This window comes from Apteryx mantelli, chromosome 9 (assembly GCF_036417845.1).
Source record: "Apteryx mantelli isolate bAptMan1 chromosome 9, bAptMan1.hap1, whole genome shotgun sequence".
In the NCBI taxonomy this organism is placed as follows: domain Eukaryota; kingdom Metazoa; phylum Chordata; class Aves; order Apterygiformes; family Apterygidae; genus Apteryx; species Apteryx mantelli.
The window spans coordinates 29,245,816-29,267,231 of record NC_089986.1 but is presented as its reverse complement, the minus strand read 5'-3'; the positions used below and the strand labels follow the sequence as shown (position 1 = coordinate 29,267,231).

The following is a 21,416-nucleotide window of genomic DNA, read 5'->3' as shown; positions in this document are numbered from 1 at the left end:
CCCTGCCCAGAGTCGAGAACCAGAAGGAGCAACAAGTCTAACTCGATCCAGCCTATTTAACAGCTCTGTTGTTTCAAAAACTAACCATTGCCTAGCATAACCCCACTGCTTTGGGTTCAGAGATCATTTGGTGTTGCTGTATGCAGAAAGGTGGTGCTCAGGCAGCCTTTGGCGAGTCCACTCTCTCAGATGGCTGGCCAAGAAGCACTGATGGTCACACTTACATCTATGTTTAACTAGGAGATTTTGTATGTATTTCAGAGTTTGTGTATGAAACTTTTCCATGCAGATCCCTACTGTTTTCACTTCTGAGCATACCCTCTTGCCTCTTCATGGGTTCAGTGTCGGGCCCAACTATAACACAATATAGAGAACATATTCAGTCCCTAAAGAAAATCATAGAATTTCATATTAGGAACTGTTTTCCCCACCAAAACGCTGGGTTTCAGATACGAACCATCTCAAATGGTAACAACTGGTTTTCCAACAACTTGTCTTTGTCAGAAAACCATTTTACTAACACTGAGTCATGACGACGGCCACACACCAGAAAGTTCTGCCCCACGGCAGGGGCATGGTGGCCAGGCTGCTCCCGTTCTCAGTCAGCAGTCACCCCAATCGTTTCAGCTCCTTAATTCAAATAACAGCTTGTTCTATTCCCATCTGCCATTTCCCTCTCCCTATGCTAGGGGAGAAATTAGACACCAAAGGCATTATACACTCAGCTCTTAAGCTTTCAGTATACGCTAAAGATATAAGTATGTGATTATTTGGGACATTATTCAGTCTCAAACTACATACCTTTTTCATGGAAAAAAAAAAAGAAGTATAAACATTAAAGAAAACTTTCCTACGTAGGTGCTGGAAAGATAAGAACTGGACAACATCAGAAACAGTGAATCTACTCCTGACAAAAAGACATAGAAGTAGCACACTCACAGACAAGCAATACTTCCGCTATTTGGCACTCAACTGCAGACAGCCTTCACATACATGTGCAGGAGAAGTGCCCATGTTAAGTTCATCTGGCATGAGAAGACTGCAAAAGTGAAGTAGTTGGTACGACCCCTGGGTTTGCAACAATTATTTCTAATCCTCACTTACGCAAATGCTTGGTTCAACTTCAGACTGTCACAGCGGTCCAAGGCATGGTCTAGAACATGCAGTTTTTTCCTCCACCACTAGCTGCCATTGCTGCAGATGATAGCTGTTGGATGTATATACAGGATTTCTCTTTGCAAACCCATAAGAGGGCAGTATCAGACAAAAACGGTCACATAGGGAGCTGGGGAAAGGCCCGGGGTTGATTTCCTCCTCTTCGCATATTCCCCCAGAAGAAATGAAGGCTTGCTCCCCTGCTTACCTTGCTGTTGCAATTTGTAGTCCGTGGAGTATGCCTTGCCTATGATGTTCCACACTGGCCTCAGGCAGCCAAAAAGTCCCTCAAGAAACCCACCACTCCCACTGCCTGATCTGCTGAACTGGACTTTAACATCATCTGCTCCGCTGTTGCTTTCTCCATCCATAGTGTTCCTGTTGCCCTGAGGAATGGGTGTTTCGGATTCATCCTGCTCTCTCAGCTGCAGCACACTGTTCTCAAATTGGTCCCTAGAGTCCTCACTGATGCTGGTCAGTACTGCTGCAGTCACTGGGCTGCTCATGTTTTCAATGAGGTCTGCCTGCAGCAAGCCCTTCTCGCGCACGTCCTCTATGAGTTCAGGCGACGGGTGGTTTCCTGAAGGTGCGTGCTCGTCGTGTATCCTACCAAAGTCTTTATCTTCACAGAAAGCTTTGCTGATTGAGTTTGGAGAGGAAGACAAGCTCAGGCGCTCCTGAGTACTGGCCATGATGCCGTGAGGGTGCATCAAGAAGATGGTCTGATTTGGTACTTAGAGAATTAGTACAACACAATTCAGATGCAACATGTGGACCCAGTACCTGGAATGAGAGGAAAAAAAAACAATTTTCAAATTTAAGTATTTTCACAAAGTGCTTTTGCAAAGGTGAGCTGATAATTAACTAGTAATACCAGATGACTGCTGTTACTTAGTAAATAATTACTATATAAAAGGAGAAAATAAATGATTCCTACAGAAAGTCCACTCACACAGTACGATATCTGCTTCACTGGGAAGGCATGCATTTTTCCTCAGTAACCTACTGCAAAAAATGCCTGGTAAAGAGACATCACAATTTTTACTGTAAAAGCCTGAAGGTCAAAACTTGTCAAGACTTTTTACAGCAAAGAACTGTCTCTTCGGGGTTACTATATAGCCTTTAATAGACTGAAGCTGACCCTCAGGAGTTTCCCAGCTCTGATATGGGTAGAGTACAGTCACAGTTCCTGGGTCTGGCACAGTCCCCAAGCTCAGGATTCCCCTGCAAACCCTTGAGACAAGGTGTTAAGGGAACCAAAGCACAGTGATACTGGTGTCCCAAACCCACCCAAGGATGGTTTGTACCTGCTCCCTCAGAGCTCCACCTAGTTGGGACCATCCTAGTCCTTTAGTTTTATGCTTTCAAGGTCAATGTAGAAAAACACACACGTTCTTTAACTATGCACATATTATCTCTAAAAGAACTTCAAGAACTGTATACCCTCCTATCTGATCTCCCTTCTTCTGCAAGCCTGATGAGCATCTTCTCCCGCCGCTTTGCTTCCCCCTGCGTGAAGTCACTGGAAGTCTGCATATAAATTCAGAGCAGGTGTCCCTCTCAAAAAGTCTCCCCATCTCTCTCCCCCCGGACTCGTTCCACCGAAAGGCCTTTTCCTGCAAGCCAGCCCAGTCCCACCTTTGCACAAAACAAATCTGCGCACAGAGCTGGGCCACCAGCGGCCAGCCACACCGAGCTGCACTGTGAAGCTTCCCCGCACCAAAGCGCTTTTCTCGGGTAAAGCCACTTCTGGAACACAAGTCGCTAACTTTGTTTCAGAACTGATTAAGCGCATTCAGCTTGGAGCAGAACAAAGTCCAATCTTAAACTCCATCTGAGGTTGAGAGAAGAAAAAAATGGCAAAGGGAAACTATTTTGTGGAAAAGTAAGACAAACCACACCGGGTACAAAGTCCCAGGCTCTGCAAACAGCCACTGCAAGGAGGAACGAGGTGGCCAGGTTGCATGCAGCCAATCATAAGGGAACAGCTCAGGCCCCGTAGTTTCTCGAGATGAAATCATTTCCGAGACGAGAGATAAGAACTTCGGGTTGGCGTAGGAAAAGCTCAGGCCCTCCGCGTCAGTCCCTCCTCGCCAGAGCAGCGTCCGTGGGAGGCCCAAGCGGCCGAAGCATCGAATGGGAACATCCAGGAGCCTGCTTTACCTTCGCTTATTTCTGCCTGCTCACATGGCAGCTACACATAAAAGTGTCACTAGAAGAATGTCATTTAGGTTGTAAAGTTAGTTCTTTAAGAACAAGCAAAATAGCAAGTGAGGCAAAAATTGTGTCGTAGTCCATATTCATAAAGAAGCTGAATTAAACTCATGCAGGAGCCTCACGGTTGGTTTTTCCCTAACCTGTGACCAGCATCAGAGTGCCCGATTCCCTGGAAACTGTGGGGTAACAGGATTATGGTTGCTGTTAGTAGTAGTAGGACCACAGATTTTGTTGTTGATATAGAAAGGGGAAAAGTTTCAAACCTCAACAGAATTTCACAAAAATCCCCAAACAACTCCAGCTTGGTGCTCCTGGGCACTGTCCCTGCCGACTTCCAAGAGTCGGAAAGAGACAAGCGATTCCTTACGCAAAAGCAAAATGTGACCAACGTTTCTATGGAGGAATCTGCTTTTTATACCACGGAATATTAGGCAACCTCGATAAAAGGTTGGCCTCATTTTCTCCTTCAAGAAACCCTAGAATAAGAGCCAAACGAAGAATTTGAGGAAATAATGTCCCAACGAAAGCACTTCCAATCCAAATAACGGGAAGTCCGCACAGCATTAAAGCGGATTTAGAGGATAAAAGTGTTTTGCTGCTCCACGATTCTCAAAATACACTACTTAACACAGGCTGGGATTTTGCTCTCGCCTTCCTATGCAGTTTACTGACTTTGCAATGCCTGAGCATGTGATTTAACAGGGAAAAAAGAGTGTTTGTACTGATTCACACATATTTCACGTCTTCCTAGTTTCTAAAGGGATTATCAGCGCACACACACACACTCCCCCCCCGGTGTATTTCTCAGTATTGCTTAGAAAGTTAAGCATTTCTCTTTCATTCTGCTGGTGAATGAAGCCCCACTACGTATATATGTTACCCTGATGATGGCGCACGCATTTCAAGGTAAAGCCAGATATAGCTACGAGACCATCCTGACTCTCAGTTCGTTTAAATTCTGGCGTTATTTTCTCTACAGGAGCCTGCAAGTCTCCCACCAAAATCGGAGACTTAATAGAGCAGGCAGTGCAAGCGTACAGAGAGATCCTAGACTGCAGTAAAACACCGAAAGTTTAGGCAAGTCAGATGCATTTTCCGGACCGTACAGTAGGCTGATCACAGAATCGCGGGCACATGGGCTGGAAAGTCATCAAGTCTGGGAACCACCAAATTTAACTTCCCTCCCGCTTGCAGCCGGACTATCGCTACAGAGGCCAAGTCAGCTGTGGCTTTGGCTGGCCACGGCTTTAAGGCAGCCAAGAGCAGCGCCCCGGATTTGGGGACCTCCAGTCCTACTAAATCAAGCTGTCTTCTCCAAGCCTTGGCTATTTTAAGGAAACAGAAGCCTTTGAACAGTCGTCTCACAGTCTAGGCCAGCGTGCTGGCTTCACGGAGGGCAGGAGGAGGGGACAGGGGCCACGCAGAAGTGAGACGCTTGGGTTCAAACCGGTACGATAGAGCCTTCCTTAGGTACTTACATAAGCAGCCCGATTTTCCGAGGGTGTAGTGAACTCCCTGCTTCGAGAGCATGAGGAGGCAGCTTTTATTCTAACATGACTATGTACGAGGCCAAATCAGTTCCAGATTCGTTGGGGGGCAGAAGGCAGTTACTGCCACGATGCATTAATGTCGACTTGGCAGTGAAATGATTTTTCTTTTTTTTTCTTTTCTTTTTTTTAATCATCTTATATTACAGTAAATTCTGCAATGAGCAGCCTCTTTCCCTTGCAGGATTTGATTTAACACAGGCAAATTAGGTTTTCTTTGACCTTGCCATCTCTTCCAACAAGGGATGAGGACAATTTTTCAAGCTTTATCATCATGTCTTCCCCATTTCTTTGGTCAGAGTACCAGTGATATTGCTGAGCTTCATAATATTGAACTCTTGTCAAAAAAATATATATATGTGCATATATATATCTCTTTGTTTTTCTTTGCATTGGAAGAAACTTTTTACTGAAAGTTCAGAGTTTCATTCTATACAAAATCTTTGCCTTTTGGCTTTTTTCGAGGCCGGTACATGCCCGCTGAACTTTTACAGTGGGAAGTACAGTCGAGCAAGGCTCCGTTTTTATCTTAATGATGCTTGTGCTATAACAGTCTTCGAGTCAAGAGCTGAAAGCCGCGTGCGTGCGTAGGAGGATTGTGTGCATATTTAAGATACTCTGATTTCACCCAGAGCTTCTGCGGCAGCAGACTTCGAGGCAGAACCTCCGATTTGAGCTGTTTGGATGAGTTCATGCACTGTGCAGCTAAAAAAGTTATTTTATGTCTACAAGGAAAGTAGCACACGAGATACCTATAGACATCAAACATTTATAACAGTGTCGAAGCAGCGGTCAGGTGTGAAGGCTTTGCAGTTGCACAAACGCCACGCACAGACCATAACGAAAGCTGCTCCTTTAAGGAGCGGTGTTAAAAATAGAGTAGCAAATCGCAGTTCCAGCTACAGCCCACAAGCAAGAAAATCTTAGCGTGCTGTAAAGGTTGCCTGAGCGCAAATCAAGCCCCGCTCGGTTTCCCGACAGCCCAAATGCCTAGTAATATTAGGTAAATTTCCCTGAAACGCTGTTTCTCGCATTACGCAGTCAAACACGATCTGTGCTTGCGCTTCCAAGCTACAAAGGAAATCAAGGCGCTTAATGTATTCCTCTGATCCACATTTACGGACTGGAAAACAGCAGTTGGCAGAAAGCAGCTGGCTGATACACGGCACACATTAAGGACAGAAGGAATTCCTATCCGTACCATACTCGTGGTTCAGACCTGGAGCTGCCTCACATTTTCCCGGGATCCAGCTTGCTTTTCCTCTCACACCCTACCAGCTACGCTAGATCCAGTGAGGCAGCAATGCCTTTCGGCACCAATAGCACTACTGCAATTTATAAATGCATTCTCTGAAGATGAGTGCAATGCTCCTGGCTTGGGACACCACCTTAAAACCCACCCGAAGCTGCAGCTAACACAAAAACACAGAGATTGTGCTCACAAAGCGCCGTTATCTCCCTACACGTTCCGCAGCCCAGCTCTGCTCCGTTGATCCCTCGTGATCACCTCTCCGTTTCCAAAGGGAATCCTTACAACAGGTTGATACGCAGCCTTTTCTTGACTGGGCACATCGTATACCTTTGGCAGATGAAAGAACTGAGAGTTGCTGACTTGACACGTACTGGAGCCTCCCTGCTCGCTCAAGGCCTTTGATTTGAAGTCATCTGCCTCTGTTATTCCACCAGGTTCCTCAAACTCCGTCTCTTCATAATCTCTTGGTTTGGGAAGAGCTGTACGAATGGAACAGATTATTTCCCTTATGCTGCACTTTTATGGTTTTACATTACACGTTTGTGTTCTGCATGGTTGTTTTGAACACCAACTGCAACCGCAGGCTTATTAATAGAGCAGGAGCCACCTAGATTATCACAGTGCAATCCCTGCCTTATTTCACCCGAAGCACAGCTAGTCAGAGAAGGAATTGCAATGATCATACCCTAGTGCTTCGCCAAGAATTGCTCTGCCTTCCTTTCCCTTCCCGTACAAAAACTTTTATCTTGTTACATTTTCAAAAACAAAAAAAACCCCAAAACCTACACTCTTAAGCCAACCCATACCAGCTTGGTGCACCCTAGTCCACAGCAAGGGCAGATCCTCAAGCTAACTCAGAAGTAGCCCAAGACAACAGGTTACTTTTTAGGGAGCCAGTCTCCTTCTCCTCAAACGGGCCTGCTCTTCCCACATCACAACGTACGTCCCACCTCACACCCGCGTGAGCACTCCGGCAGAGCCCGGGTGCCGTCTATCCGGTCCCCTCTTGTTTCGGGGGCAGGAGAGGAGACAGGAGCTGCAACCACTTACACAAGCACTGACTGATTGTCTGACTGACACCGGAGCAGTCCTGACCCAAACACTTCTTGCATGCACCCTAACGTGCGCTACAACGGAATGGCAGATTTAGCTGGGAAGACTAAATGGTGCAACACTGACCTTTTTTTGGTGCTTCACCCTGGGTTTTTTTTCTGGTTGCCATAAATATGGGAATATATACTTCTAACTCATTTTTCAGCAAATGCTTTGATGCCACCTCAACGTAAGATGCTTAGCTTTTGCAGACACCGTTAGCATTTCCTGAGCCATAGCTATTGCTGAGGGTTTACAACCATCAGATACCAAAATGTTAGCACAACACTTTAACATAGCCGCAGGGATTAAGCATGTGAAACCCCAGACATGTAAGTGCAAGTTGTATGAAGCTACATCCAGACTATGACAGCAGAAACTAGAATTCATGTGTCTGTTGATTTAAATTTGTTGATTTTGATAAATTTACAGCCTTTATTCAATTTGTTCAGTCTGTATCCCAAAACAAATAGGGACTTGTCACTTTTGGCAAAAATGATTTTACGGCGACAGACAAAAGTATATTACAATTGTATCCGTGAGAAAAACAACTCTTTCGATATTTCTGGTCTGAACCTTTGCTGACAGTGACAAAAATAGTACGGCGTACCAGCCAAGAAGCGTTCATAATAGCTGAAATCAAGCTCTGTGCATAGAGCCAGCTGGAGGTTTGCTGTGCACCTTCTATATTCCAAATAATTCTTCAGCAAAGAAATAAATGGCACCTAGACTATAGCGTAGGGAGAATCTACACCAGAGAAGAATGAAAAGTTCATCTAATCCCATTACCTGCTTCCACAGACCAAGAGAAGAAAAGGATCTGCAGACAGGGAAATCTCCCAGGACAGTCCCATCCAGGTCCCAGGGATTTGCAGCTCACGGACTTTCTGCATCAACCATATGCCATGGTATTTTCCTGGTTTATAGCCCACCATGTATTTTTTCCTGCACAAATGTGTCAAAGAATTTTTTTAATCCAGGAGAACTTTGGCAATTACTATGCTGTGGCAAGAAGTTTTGTAACTTAACCATACGTTGCGTAATGCAACATCAACTATTGTTTGTTTTGAATCTCTTACGTGCTAATTCCTTTCTTCAAAACAGAGCTGATCACCGGTGCAATGACACCTGAACGCCATTTGTCTTCTGGATGTCATGCGATCTTAGGGAGCACCACATGCTTCTCTCTGACATGGCCTTTCGGGGCCAAACCATCCCACTCTACCTAGTCATTCATCCTACAAAAGTTGTTTAGTATCTTTGATCATCCCTCTCTGCACCTTCTCCATTTCTTCCGTATCATCTTAGAGACGATGACTAAAACCACAGACAGAAATACAGATGGGGGCCCACCACAGGAATACACAAAGGCATAAGGATGGTTTGTTTTCATTTCTTATCTAATAATCCCTGTAATCCTATGCGGTTTCTAAGCACGCTTCAGAACACTAACTTTTCCATAGGTCTGTCAGAACCTTAAGATCTCATTCTTGAGCGATAAAAGCTAGTTCAGAGCCTAATTCCTATATTCAGGATGTTAAGATTCAATTCTATTTAACCAACACTGAATTTGACTGTTACCGTATCATCCAGTTTCATGAGATCTTTCTAGTACTCTCTGCAATTGGTTTACATTTTTCCTCTCCCGAATAGCTTACTTTCAGAGAGAACTGCTCTTGCTTCAGAATATTCCTAAATGATGGATAAAGGAAAGAAAGGTGTAAAGAGAATGAGCAGAGCAATCTCCAGAACAGCTCTATGATGATGCCTTTTTCAATGAAAAATTTTTCAACATTATTGTCTATTTATCCCTACTCTTCTTCCACATTATTTAACCAATCATTAATTTGCGAGAGGGGTGTCCCATTATTCCATAACTGCTTCGTTTCTTTAAGAATATCTGGTAAAAAGAGTCTCTCTTGTCAAAATCTCAATGGAACCCCTCATCTAGATCTCCTTTTTTCACATGTTCTTGACTCCTTCAAAGAACTGGAGTAGATTCCCCAGGCAGCACTTCCCCTTACAAGAACTGTGTCAACTCTTCCCACTACATGACATTTGTGCATCTGCACTGGGTCTCAGTGTAGGAATGGATTTCTGCCTCCACAAACACAGGACAAATATTTAACCAGGAACCCCTTCACTATGCGATCACAAATTTGTGAGGGGTGGGGGCAAAGAATACTTGATCTGGAGAAAGAAATCAAGCATCCACTTTTCTTTTGGAACAAGGAACAAACAAAGCAAAAAATCATCTTTGTGAACGAGGCGGACAAAGAGCCAGTGGCACCCTCCCTCGCATTCGGGGGGACCTCCTCAACTCATTTCTGTGAAAGCTAGACTGACTCCTATTTCACCTGCGTGCTAGTCAGCTTTGCAAAGCGCCGTTTGTGGAATAAGCAGCTTACATAACTGGGTATTTTCAGCATTACAGACATAAACGCTTCCTCTATCCTGTGGAAGGTATTTCTGGATCTGCTGAAATGTTGCTGTGCTCTTCCAGGGCTTTGCATTCTTCTGCTCAGAAATTGCATAAGCTGCTGCCATAGGAAATAAGTGATGTTGCATAATGATTCTCATATTCACTGCAGGATTCGGGTACTACGTGACATTTCTGTTGGAAAGCAAGTCCCCTTCTCTATGTTTCTAAATCGAGGTCCTCGGTCACCGAAAGGAGGACAACCTATCAACCTTTGGGGGGCGGGGGAAAGGGTAGCAGACCAAGCACTGCCTGGTGCAGTACCGCTGGAACGGTTTTACACTGCAAAATTTGGTTTAGCTTTGAATGTCTGTTTGCTGCTTCCGTCTTCCCTCGCTCTGGTTGTTTGCACATATAGAGCTACAGGCAGATGTTAAACAGAGGTTTCATATGCAACGTTGTGATGCCTGATGGCCCGCTGGACAGCCCTCACCGTAGGCTGATTGATACTATTTCAAGACATTTAACTGGCATAAAAGCAAGACTAAACTCTGATTAGTCTCTCACACTACTGAATTCCTACTAGAAGCTGCGTTAGAACAAAATTTAGAAACAACCTTAGGTGACACTCCGCTCTTTCATCTTTCCAGCTGCCTTCATAGCACGAAACACCTTTTAAAACCCAATCGCAGACTTGACGCTTTGCTCTAGCCCTTCTCTCTTCACCCTGCAGAATTCTGCAATTTTTTTCTCATTAAAGATTCATGTACACTACTAAATAACGATAACCAATTGCAGCATTTAAATTCAAAGATTTTACAACTACAAAAGCCAGGCAAATTCAAAGTTAAGTTCACAGACACCTTACAGCTTCCTTAACGTTGCCACATTCAGCCATTAAAACACACTACTACTACTACTACTACTACCAACAAACCATACCTTGCCGTTTCCCCGATTTATAAAACTGAAACGTCGCATTTTCCCCCAAGGAGTAGTGTAAAGTTTAATTAATGTCTGAAAGATCTTTGAGGATGAAGATCAATATCAAGGTACTATTTTCAGCAATACAAAGAACGAATCAAAAAAATCTCACTTTAATTCATGCGAGGCATCAGACTGGTCCCAGGTATCATTCACTCACCTGCTTATATCTGAAGTAGATATTAACTGTTCAATGTTTGCAAAGCTGACATAAAGACTATATGCATGAATTTCTCATCACTAACAGTTTCATGCTTAGTACTCAGTGTTAAAATAATTAAACAGCTCTCCATAAAAGTGCAAAAATCACTGGGATACATGTAATGGATGCTCCTGATGCAAAGAGTCGGGGACCACGTGAAACGCAGCTGGTAGATCCCCAGACGAGGAATGACGGTAGCGCTAAGTTGCACTTCGCAAGCATCGTAACACTTTTGCAAGGAAAGAGGATTATTCCTTGCTAGAGAAGGCAGCACGACAACTTGCTCGGGAGCCTGTGCTAAGCCTGTATTACCGGCACAGCGTTCAGGGTTGGACCAGCATCCGAGAGGCAGGATCCTATTCAGAGGTCACCAGAGCCACAAGCGATGGTAGCACGTTGGAGACGGCACCCGCGTGCACCGGCGCAGACCGCAGGGCCGTACGGGACCCTCCTGAGGCCCGGCGTGACACGTGCCATCCAACTCCCCCCAGACTCCTCCCGAAGCACACCCAGCTCCTCAGTTCATCCCGGCCAGGTACCTTCAGGCTACAAACAGCTCCCCACCAGGAGTTGTTCCTTCTCCCCTTGCAACGCCCCTCACAAGCAACTGCTACAAAAGCAGCAGCGCAAATAACTGGGGTTTCACTGCAGGACTATAAAACTGCATGTTTTACAGGAAAATCTGTTCTGCCCCCTGGCCTACTCCCAGTCGTCGCTAACGCCTTTGAACCCACTCCAACATCCGACTTCTCAGCACATTTCAGAAGCAGGGAAAGAGGACGGAGGTCAAAGCGCCCACGGAGTATTCAGCAGGGTGGCAGTAAATCCGCGCAGAGTTTCTGCTTCCAGCCCGTCTCCCCGTTTCGGCTGCAGCTACCTGCTTGCTATCCAGTCCAAAGAGGAATGCGTTTTAGGTAAAATACTTACTTTTTCTGCAAGCAAAAGTGATTTGCTGTAACGTCACAACCGCAGCAGCCGGCGAAAGCCTACGTTTATTACTGAACAGGGCCCATTTGCCACCTCAACTTGCAAAGAAGGAAAGGCGCCAATAAGCTGGGCCTCCGGAGCCAGGCCTGGCCCAAGCGCCAGCTCCCGAGAGCTGCAGCCTCGGCTGCAGGCGCAGAGAGGATGTTTGCCTCAACGTACTTGTTTGGATTCAGTTTGGGGCCGGGAAGCCGACGGGAAGTTGTAAAACCAGTAGTCTGCTGCGTTTTCCTCCAAACGCCGTCTCTCAAGTGAGGCTTGGCTAAAATGTTCTAGGCATCACGAGGGTCACGCACTTTCCCTACCGCTTTTAAATCTGTTCCCATGACTGACATCAAACATTCTTTTATATACCAGCTTTATTTAAAGATTCTGCTATTTTGAGAAGTTTGGAAACGTGTTTCACACACCTAAACTGCAGAAAGCCTGCGATGGGTACGACTCCCTCCAGTCTAACCACGGTTCCCTTCCCGTATTTGCTGTAGAAGTCAGAAAAACCAGGAAATACTATCAAACCTTTCTTATGCTGCCACTACTTAGAGCAGAACCATATTTTCATAAATACCGATTGTGAAACAGCTTACCTAGGAAAAGATTTTCAAATAAATCATCACCCAATTTTCTGATCCGCTGGAGATAAGCCACTTACCAACTCTTTTCAACAGGAGACAAAAGAGAAAGGTTAAAAATGCAAGCAGAAAATAAACAAACCATTTTGAAACACATTTAGGGAAGCTCATGTTTATCTAAGAAATGCTCAGAGTGCCCACGAGATATTCTGTGCTATAGGTTATTTGCTAATTCCAGGCAGAGGGGTCAAAATCAATCCCAGCTACAAACCTAAGCACTGGGCAGCTGGGGACAAAGACCAACCTGAGTGACAGGACCATTCTAGGTCAACAAATCAGAATGAAGGCCCAAAATATAAAATATGCTACATAAGGAGTAATCAGGAATAAAACTGGTGTTAAAGCCAAAATAAAATAAAATAAAATCAGGATCTGTTTGCTTTTCCTAACGGAAGTCCCTCTTACAGAAACAGAGGTTCAAAGCGTTGTGACTCTCTAGAAACAAAAACCCACATACGTTTGGGGACGCAACAGAAAAGATTAGGAATGAAAAGTAATAAAAACTTTTAAAAGACAGACAACTTTCATCTCCGCATGCGAGGATATCCCAAGATGTCCGTGAGCACGCTGACATCAGTCACCGTGCGGAGCGCCCACGTCTGCCAGTCAGACCAGCTGAACCCCTCTCTCATCCCACTCGCCCATTTGCTTTTCTCCCAAACACGTTCACGTTCCCCCCCCCCCCAAAAAAAAAAAAAAAAATTACCGATCAAAACACTTCCCTTCGGTTTCTTCCATCGAAACAGACTGCTAGCGTGCCCAAACGCACGGGCCTGCGGTCGCCTTTCTGCAGACCAACTTAAAATGCACAATTTTTCATTCACTGAAAAGGGATGCGTTGCTCGGTTTGATTGAGCTGCTGCGGCACCCGAACGCCCCCCCTCCAGCCTCCCCCAGAAAAGGGACGTTTCCACTCATTTCACTGCGAGAAAACATGACATCATGCTCCACATTCGGCTAAGCGAGAACAGGACCGATCTTGCCCCAGCGAGCAGTATCATCAACTGGAACGGCGCTACTCCCGGCTCCCTCATCTACTAGGGAACCGGGGGGTTAAAATCATGTGTTCAGCACAACAGACAGAGACAGCCAGAACTGCCGCTTGCAAGAATAATAGAGCAAATTCCTACCAGGCTGCTACAAAGAAAAACACATCTCATCGTTTCAAGAATAAATGTAAATTATTCATTATTGTAACACAACAGAAGAATTGATTCGCTAGCCCACAAGCTAAAAAATTACAATCGCCTGGAAGGCAAAAAATGCAGTTCTGCTTCTTTATACTGTCTCGAGTGATTCTTGTGTCATTGCCTGCATATTCCATAAATATCCCTTCTCCACTGCCATTCCCTCCCCCTTTAAAAGGGGGGGGGGACACAAGAAAGATAACGTGCAAAATCGTAACTGAAAAATGTCTATCGTGCAGGCAAGCAAAAGGAGAGGAGGGCTACCGCATTTCTACGCCGTGATGGATAAATTAAGGTCTCGCATTTCCTCTTGCCTTCTCTGCCTCCTTTTTTCAGTCCCTTCCCACCACAGATGCAACATCCATCTGTCCTTCTCGAATCAATGGCGAAAGGGTAACACTGACCATTAAACGCACGCAAACGCACAGGGCAGGAAAGGCATTTTCGCCTCGTTACTTACCAGCATCCCCGATTCCCGTGCAATGCTCCATTTTCTTGTTTTAAAAGGATGGAAGGCAAAAAAAAAAGAAAAAAAGGAAAAGAAAAAAAAAGGGAAAGGGAGGAAAAAAAAAAGGAAAAGAAAAAAGGAAGTGTTGCAAAATAAAAGGAAATTCCACCCACACACCCCTGCAGCCTGCTGCAAAGAAGCAGCGACGCGCGCTGACGTCACGGATTCATGAATGGATGTAAATGGGGCCGCGCGGCGATCGGGCGGCGCGCGCGCTGCCGGGGGGCAGCCCCGAGGCGCCGGCCCCCCCGGCCACGCCACGGGCAGCGCCGGGGAGAGGGCACCCCACGCGCTCGGCTAATAACTCGGGCCAAGCGGCCGGGCGAGACGGCGCCGCCGCTGCCCTTCCGCCTCGAACGCCCCCCGGGCATCTCCCCCGCGCGCGCGGCCTCTCGCCCCTCGGCGCTGCCCGGGCGCCGGCGGCGTATCGAGTGACGGCCATCTGTCCCACGAATCAAACGTGTTTGCTAATCGGCAAAAGGGCTTTCTCCGCTCTCCGGTTTCTGCCAGGATCACAGAGCCGGGGGATTATTATTAAAATAACTGGATTTAAGCCGGCCCTGGAAGGAAGCTGCAGGGAGAACAATAGGCGGCTTGTGCTGGGCTAACGACGCAAAAGCACCCAAAAAACAACAAAAAATATCAAAATAGGAGCGCTGACAAAAAAATACCAAGCGTTCGCCTCTCCAGCGTTCACAACAACGGGCAGCGAAACGTTCAGAAACTAAACAGGTTTCTGAATGCAGCAGCCCAGCTGGGTTGTCACCCCGCTCTCACGGCCCAGTGGCCGCTTCGCGAGAGCCCGTGCCAAGGTGCCTCCTCGTCCCCACGTGCCACATGCCAGGACACCGGGCATCATTTTGAACGCCCCAGTAGCTTCCCGGTAAATGCCCGCAAGAGAAGCTATGACTGACTCTGATCCGGACAGAGAAAGGGTAAAAAATTTGCCTTATTTTTATGTCTTTGAAATAACACGGGGGGAGCGCAGAGATGAGCGTAACCAGGAGTTAAGGTCAAGGTTTGAAGTCAAACCCAGGCATAGGTAAGCTATGCAACTGCACCATCTCAGGGTTAACCAGAATTAAATCGATCTGGTGTCTAGAATTCCTTCTAACAACGTGGCCTCCAGGATGTTAAGAGCCAGAATTTCCATATTTCCACTGCCCCTTTTCCTAGCAAGTAGAAAGCAATTGAGCTAAAACAGGATGTCCCAAAATTTATCCTGAGTAGCACATCTTAAGAGAACACCTGAGATATTCCCGCCTTTCCTTATGGAAACCGGATAATGCCCTGAAATAAACTGGGGCTGGATGTAACAGCAGCGTGGATCTGGGTTTGGAAAACAGAGGAAGAGCAGGTTTTGCGCTACTTAACACCACGTGAGCAAGCACCCACTGATACCAGCTTTTTGTGGAGGGAAGAGAAGGGAAGGCTGCAAAAGCCTTCCTGAAGCCTAGAAAATCCATCCCTACAGAGACAATATTTATGTAAAAATATACTTATAAGAGGGGTTAGGTTGGTGTTTGTGTGTGTTAGGACAGCAGCTGATTTTTTTACACGTCTTTGATATGGGAACTAGCATCTCAAAGGACAACCAGAACAGCATGACCAGCCAGTTCCTCAATTCTCCAATTCTCTTGCACCAAAACACACCATTTGGGAATCACCGGGCTTCTAGGTCTCCCTAGACATTTTTTAGCATCATCTCTTCTTCATCTCTTAGTTGTACCATAGGATATTAAACACAACGACTCCAAGGAACTGACATTATATGAACACATTAGTATGCTTTGAATTCAACTGCAGCCAAGAGAACTTGAGCTTTGATTTTGGACTTGAGCTTTACAGAGCTGGCCTGGCAAAATGCAAACTAATGCAAACTCCTTGTTACCTACTTTCAGGTTCAACTTCTGGTGAGAAAATGTGATGAAGAAATATCTATTCTTTAAAGCCAAAAGTTTCAAGAACCAAATAATGAGATTTCCACCCAGATAATGCAGTTCCTACAAGACTGAGGGCTACTGCATGCCAGGGAGAAGGAGGGGTGAAGGCTCAGTGAAGACATCTCTTCAGAGGGATCACCTCATGCCAAACCCCAAGCTCCAAAAGCATGTGGTTCCCTAGTTCAGAGGACCTGGTCTGAACTCCTGCTTGTCCTTCCTCTCCAGAGCACAATGCTTGGCTTTTCAGCTGACCTCACCATCATGTTACAAAACCAACAGATTTCCACGGCATCTCCAAAACACAAACAAAAATGGTAAGTTACTTTCTTACCCAGAACAAGACGGGTTAAGATTATGAACTAGAAGGGAAGAACAACACAATAACAAGCAGGAACTGGAAGAGAAGGAGACACATCGCTGAAGAACTAGTAAAAATAGAGAAAATTAGAAAGGAAAATTCTTTTCAGAAGATAAGGGTTAAAATTTTCAAAAACAAGCATACTGAACTCAATGCAAATAACCACTTGAACTCACCATGAAAAAGAAAAAGCAACCATTGGCCTAAAATTGATAGCTGTTTACAAGATCATATTGGTAGCCAACAGCAGCATTGGAAAACAGAACAGCTGCAACCATTTACAGAGTTTTTTTGGTTTTGGTTTTAAAATAACACACATTACATACCCACCATTGATGCATCAAGAGAGCTAACTTTTTAAAGTTGATCACCATTAGAAAGAGAAATTATTCTGCCCCTCTCATTCAGACAAAAACACCAGCCAAACTAGGTAATTCTTTATGAAGGTGCCCAAATATGATTCTATGCTTGAGTTTAGTTCAGTAGTAAAGACAGAAGTTAAAGACAGACATTTATAACAAATTAAAGAAGGAGGACAAGGGTGTAAGGTATAAAAAACAGAAAATTCATAAGGGAAGATACAAGTGCTAGTGACAAGTTCAAAGATAGCAGGATTTCTAAAAGGATGTAAGAGTAATACATACTATAACCAAGTAACTAGACCATTAGGGGACACAGCAGGCAAAACTAGTAATCATGGTACAAAAGGAAAGACAGAAGTAGTCAAAAAATATCTTTTCGCCATATTTGAAAGACAGGATAATTAAGTATTTTGGAGCCAATTAGCAACTAATAAGAATGTTATACAGCATCTGCTAGGCATAACATTTCAAGTTGGCATGTACTATTAATTTGAGCCCAGTCCTAAAATAACCATTTAACAAGTTCTTCGACCCAGTGACCTTCAATTTTAATAAACTGGAAAACTACCGAAACTGCACAAGACTGAGGATAACAACATTATGCCAATATTCAAGAAATAGCATAAGTTTGCTATTTATAGGCCTGGCACTTTGACACTGATCTTGGGCCAAAATCCTAATACAAACTTTGACTGAAAAGAACAGGCTTTTTGGTCTGCTGCAGAAGGACCATTCATCTCAGCGTCCTGGCCAGTAATAGACACAAAGGAAAGCGCATAAGAACAAAGCAAATCCGTAACACTTCTGCAGTGTATTCTGCCAAAAAGTCAAAAATTTGAAGAGAAATGAAAGCGACTGAAAGGGTAATTTCATGATTGTATGTCCATGAGGCTGTTTATAAAACCATTCTGCAGACTTTGAGGTTCAAGAGGGACCTCACTGTGAAAGCTTTCTACATGGAGGAATATATAGGGAAAGTGAAGGAACAAATGATTCTCTAACAGAAGGTAAATATTTGCAGAGGTAAGATGGCTAAAGAGACATTATATTCCGAAGTTCTAAAATCTGCGAAGCCTTTGATTCACTTTTCCAACCCCGTAGGCATACAGCCCTCTTCCAAATGCCCTAATCTTCAGCAGTGGGTGACAGGAAGGAAGGAGGTCATACTCAAAGCATCAGAAGATCTCAGCAATCTCCAGGTTTTTAACCAGACTCTCCCCAGATCTGAGATTTTGAGAAGTCCTGCTTGCAAAGGCAGGTGAATGGAACTGGAATTTGACAGGACTGGAGCCAAGAGCCGGGGCCCAGAAGGCCACGATGAGAGCACCAGAACGGAGGTGCCGTCCCAGGCTTACTTCCCTGTGGAAGTCCTGCAGAACGAGGCAACTGGCTCTTCTAGAAAGTTTACATTTCTTTCAAAAACTAGCTTACACCAACATCCCCCAGAAGTCCTCTGTGTGACCTGGAGACTTTTTCAAAGTACCTGGTACCCATGGCGAGTGCCCAAAGAACATGTAAGAACATATTTCAAACAGCCACCTGGAGTGTGACCAAAGGAAAAAATGGCTGGAGAACAGAGAAAAATCCCAGAAGTGGGACATGGGCAACATCACACGAACAGGCTAACCCAGCAAGCTGTGATTTGAGTTGGAGGCCCTAAATTACAAGCTCTGTTTAGTAAGGGGGTCTGTTTACAACAAGACAGCCACAGTGATCGCAGCCCTTGAGCATCTCCCTTTTCCTTGTGGAGGCTGCTGAACCACCACAGCTTCCAGCTCATACCACCACTCACACCACCACTGCACAGCCTTTAAATGAAAGTGCTACCAGTTTCTGTTATAGATGTGAGGCTTCTTAAAGCAAAACCATCCTTCATACAGCTACTACCTGGTCTTTAGATCAAGCATGTTCAGCAAAGTATGATGGCAGGAGTACGTAGGAGTATATAGAAATGTGCTTTAGCCTTGTACCGCTTTTAGCAACACTCTAGGAACAAAAAACAAAAAGCAACCACCAAACAAAAAAGGAATAAAAGACAATGAAGATACAAAAAGTATTGTGTCTTCCTCTGTCTGAGCCTGAGGCTGGCATGAATGCTTATTTAAGGACTCTCTGAATGTTTTTTCCAGTGAGCCTACCCTTTTCAGATGAGCCTTGCCTTCCAGGTCCTGAGCATGATAAAAGTCTGTGCAGCTTTAGCAGAAAGGCATGCCACTACATATCAAGAGCACGCGCTGATGAGGCTGGGGGAAACGTGCGGCTGGGAAATTCAAAAGAATCCCCCTGCTGATTTTTATCTTCCTGGAGGAAGAAGGCCCAGTTCCTCAGACATCAGGAAAAGCACTACAACTCCAGCAGGAAAGAAAACACGGCTACGTGAGCAAGGTCACAACCTGTTTCACTGCTGTCCTAAACAGCAGCTTCAGCAGCAGTAGAACAACGTTCTTTCCAGATTTCTGGTTGTCTTGGCCAGCTGGCAAGAAGCACAGAGCAGACACGTGAAGCAGAGCATGCACCTAGACACCACCCTTCTTGTGGCTGGCAAAGCCGTTGAGGTCTTTGGGAGACCTCAACCTCAAATTCTCTCTGGAGAATTTGCCGCTACCTGAAACTACATGGACTCAGGCCACAACCTTTCCCTTGGTCAGGGGTCCCATGTAAGGGCACTTGCATTTAACTCTCTCTGAGCTGCCCACCTGTTTGCACAAAATCTGTAGGAATTTCATTATCTTAAAACCTCTATCCCTTTATCAGATGTGGTTGAAAGCAGTCAACAGGTTGGAAAGTTATCAAGGAGAGGATGAACAAACAGGAAGTCACTCTAAATACAGATCGTCAGGAGTAGAGTAACACCAGTAAAGAGAAGAAATGTGTTCATCTTCTGGTTTTTTTCCCCCTTGAAGCCATTTGCAAAAATCTTTAGCAGAGGCCCTGTGAGGAAAAAAAAGCTATCTGTTCAGGGAAAACAGCCACAAAATAATGTTCCTCCAAGAAAGCATTCCAAAATAAAGTCTTCCATATCAACAATTAGCACTGATAGAACTGCCAGCCATGAGAAATATTGCAAAAGGTTCCTGTAATGCTGACTGAGCTTCCCACAGCAGATGCAGTCACTTTTCCTCTCCCCTGCTAGGAGCCTGCAAAACACTGCTAGAAAGAAATGGGAGACCATGACAGTGAACCCTCACTATTCATGCTAGCTGGAAAGGAAAGTACTATGATTTATGTTACTCCTACAAAAAGGCACTGATCTGCCCACATATAAGAGAAAGGGAAAATCCATGGCAGAACTACAAGAAAAGCCAAAGGGTTAATATGAGCTACAAGGGTAGAGTGAACTAATAGAGGTTGCTCAGTCTGAAAAAGTAAAAAGAGAAGATAATATTGAAAGGAGATATGATAAGGGTCCTTAAATATAGAAACGGTTTCTGCAAAGAGAAAGAAAACCTCCCCTCCACATCCATGGTGAACAGAAGGAGTAATGGACTTCAACTGCAACAAGAGAAATCTACTTAAGCCAGCAGGAGAAATCTTCTAAAAGGTAAATACAGTGAAGCACTAGCCTAAAGAAGTCATGTTGCTTCATATATCAGAGGGTAGAGAAAAAAAAAATCCTCTCCCAAAAATTGCCTAGCAATAGCGATGCCGCTTTGAGGCAGAGGGTCAAAATGATTTTTTGGAATGTTTCAGCTCTTTTTTTTCCTATGAAGATATTGAAGAACTGAAAGCTTTGTAGCAAGACCAGAAGTTAAAAAATTAATCTGATCTTTTGCAGTATGAGGTCTCATTGGATTAAATCTTCCTACCCATGCTACCAGCTGTACTACCTCTTTGAGAAATATAATCCAGATTTCTATCTAAAGCTACAAGTAGTGCTGAAAGCCCACTGAGAAGTCAAGCATTTAGAAATCAGAAACTGCCAGAATAAGGCACTATTTTTAGTATTTTAACAGTTCCCTATAGTACTGTGATGCAGTTTCTTCAAGAACAGTGGATCAGCCCTATGTAAATATTCTTAAGAGAAATAAGCTCTGCTCAGTATCTTCATCTCAGGCTCTGCTAAGTCTAGCACCACTCATGAAGGTACCAGTCGCCTCCTCTTTGGAGCTCTGTGCTTCTATTTGATTCTCTTTCCTCCCCAAAACATTTCTTCCTTTTCCACTGCTGCTAAATGCAGGTCCTAGGATTCAATCCTCCTGATCTGTCTAAGGAACCACAACACAGAACTACTCATTTTATGAAGAGTAATGACAACACTTTAAACAGTTACAGTCATTACGTTTAATGGAATTTTGGTTCAGAATATTCAGATTAAGAGCGTTAAACTTGTTAGCAGCGGCAATCTTGCTTCTTATTAAAGCACTATGCTGGACAACTGCAATATCACGCGGAAGGCAGCCCCAAGCTGGACTTTCTCAGGAGATGCTGCAGGGTGTTTTGAATACTTGCTTTTCAAATTAAGTCGTAGAGCTGTCCTTAAAGGACAGCCAGAAATTAAATGGCCTTCAACAAGGGGGCACAGAATAGCCAGCCAATGTCCTAATACTGCAACTAAACCCAGGCACCCATTTTGTATT

General features: G+C 44.7%; 1 protein-coding gene across 5 annotated transcripts in view; it reads right to left on the bottom strand.

The window, feature by feature from the left end:
- The window catches only part of MAP3K13 (mitogen-activated protein kinase kinase kinase 13), an 82,072-nt gene that overhangs the window by 27,176 nt on the left and 33,480 nt on the right, over nucleotides 1-21,416 (bottom strand). For all 5 annotated transcript variants that reach the window (XR_010885060.1, XM_067302051.1, XM_067302050.1 and 2 more), the window contains one exon: nucleotides 1,364-1,938. Coding sequence is in view for 4 of the 5 variants with exons in the window: in XM_067302051.1 (XP_067158152.1) it covers nucleotides 1,364-1,865 (502 nt within the window). In the remaining variant the exon portion in view is untranslated. The remainder of the gene's footprint in view (nucleotides 1-1,363; nucleotides 1,939-21,416) is intronic.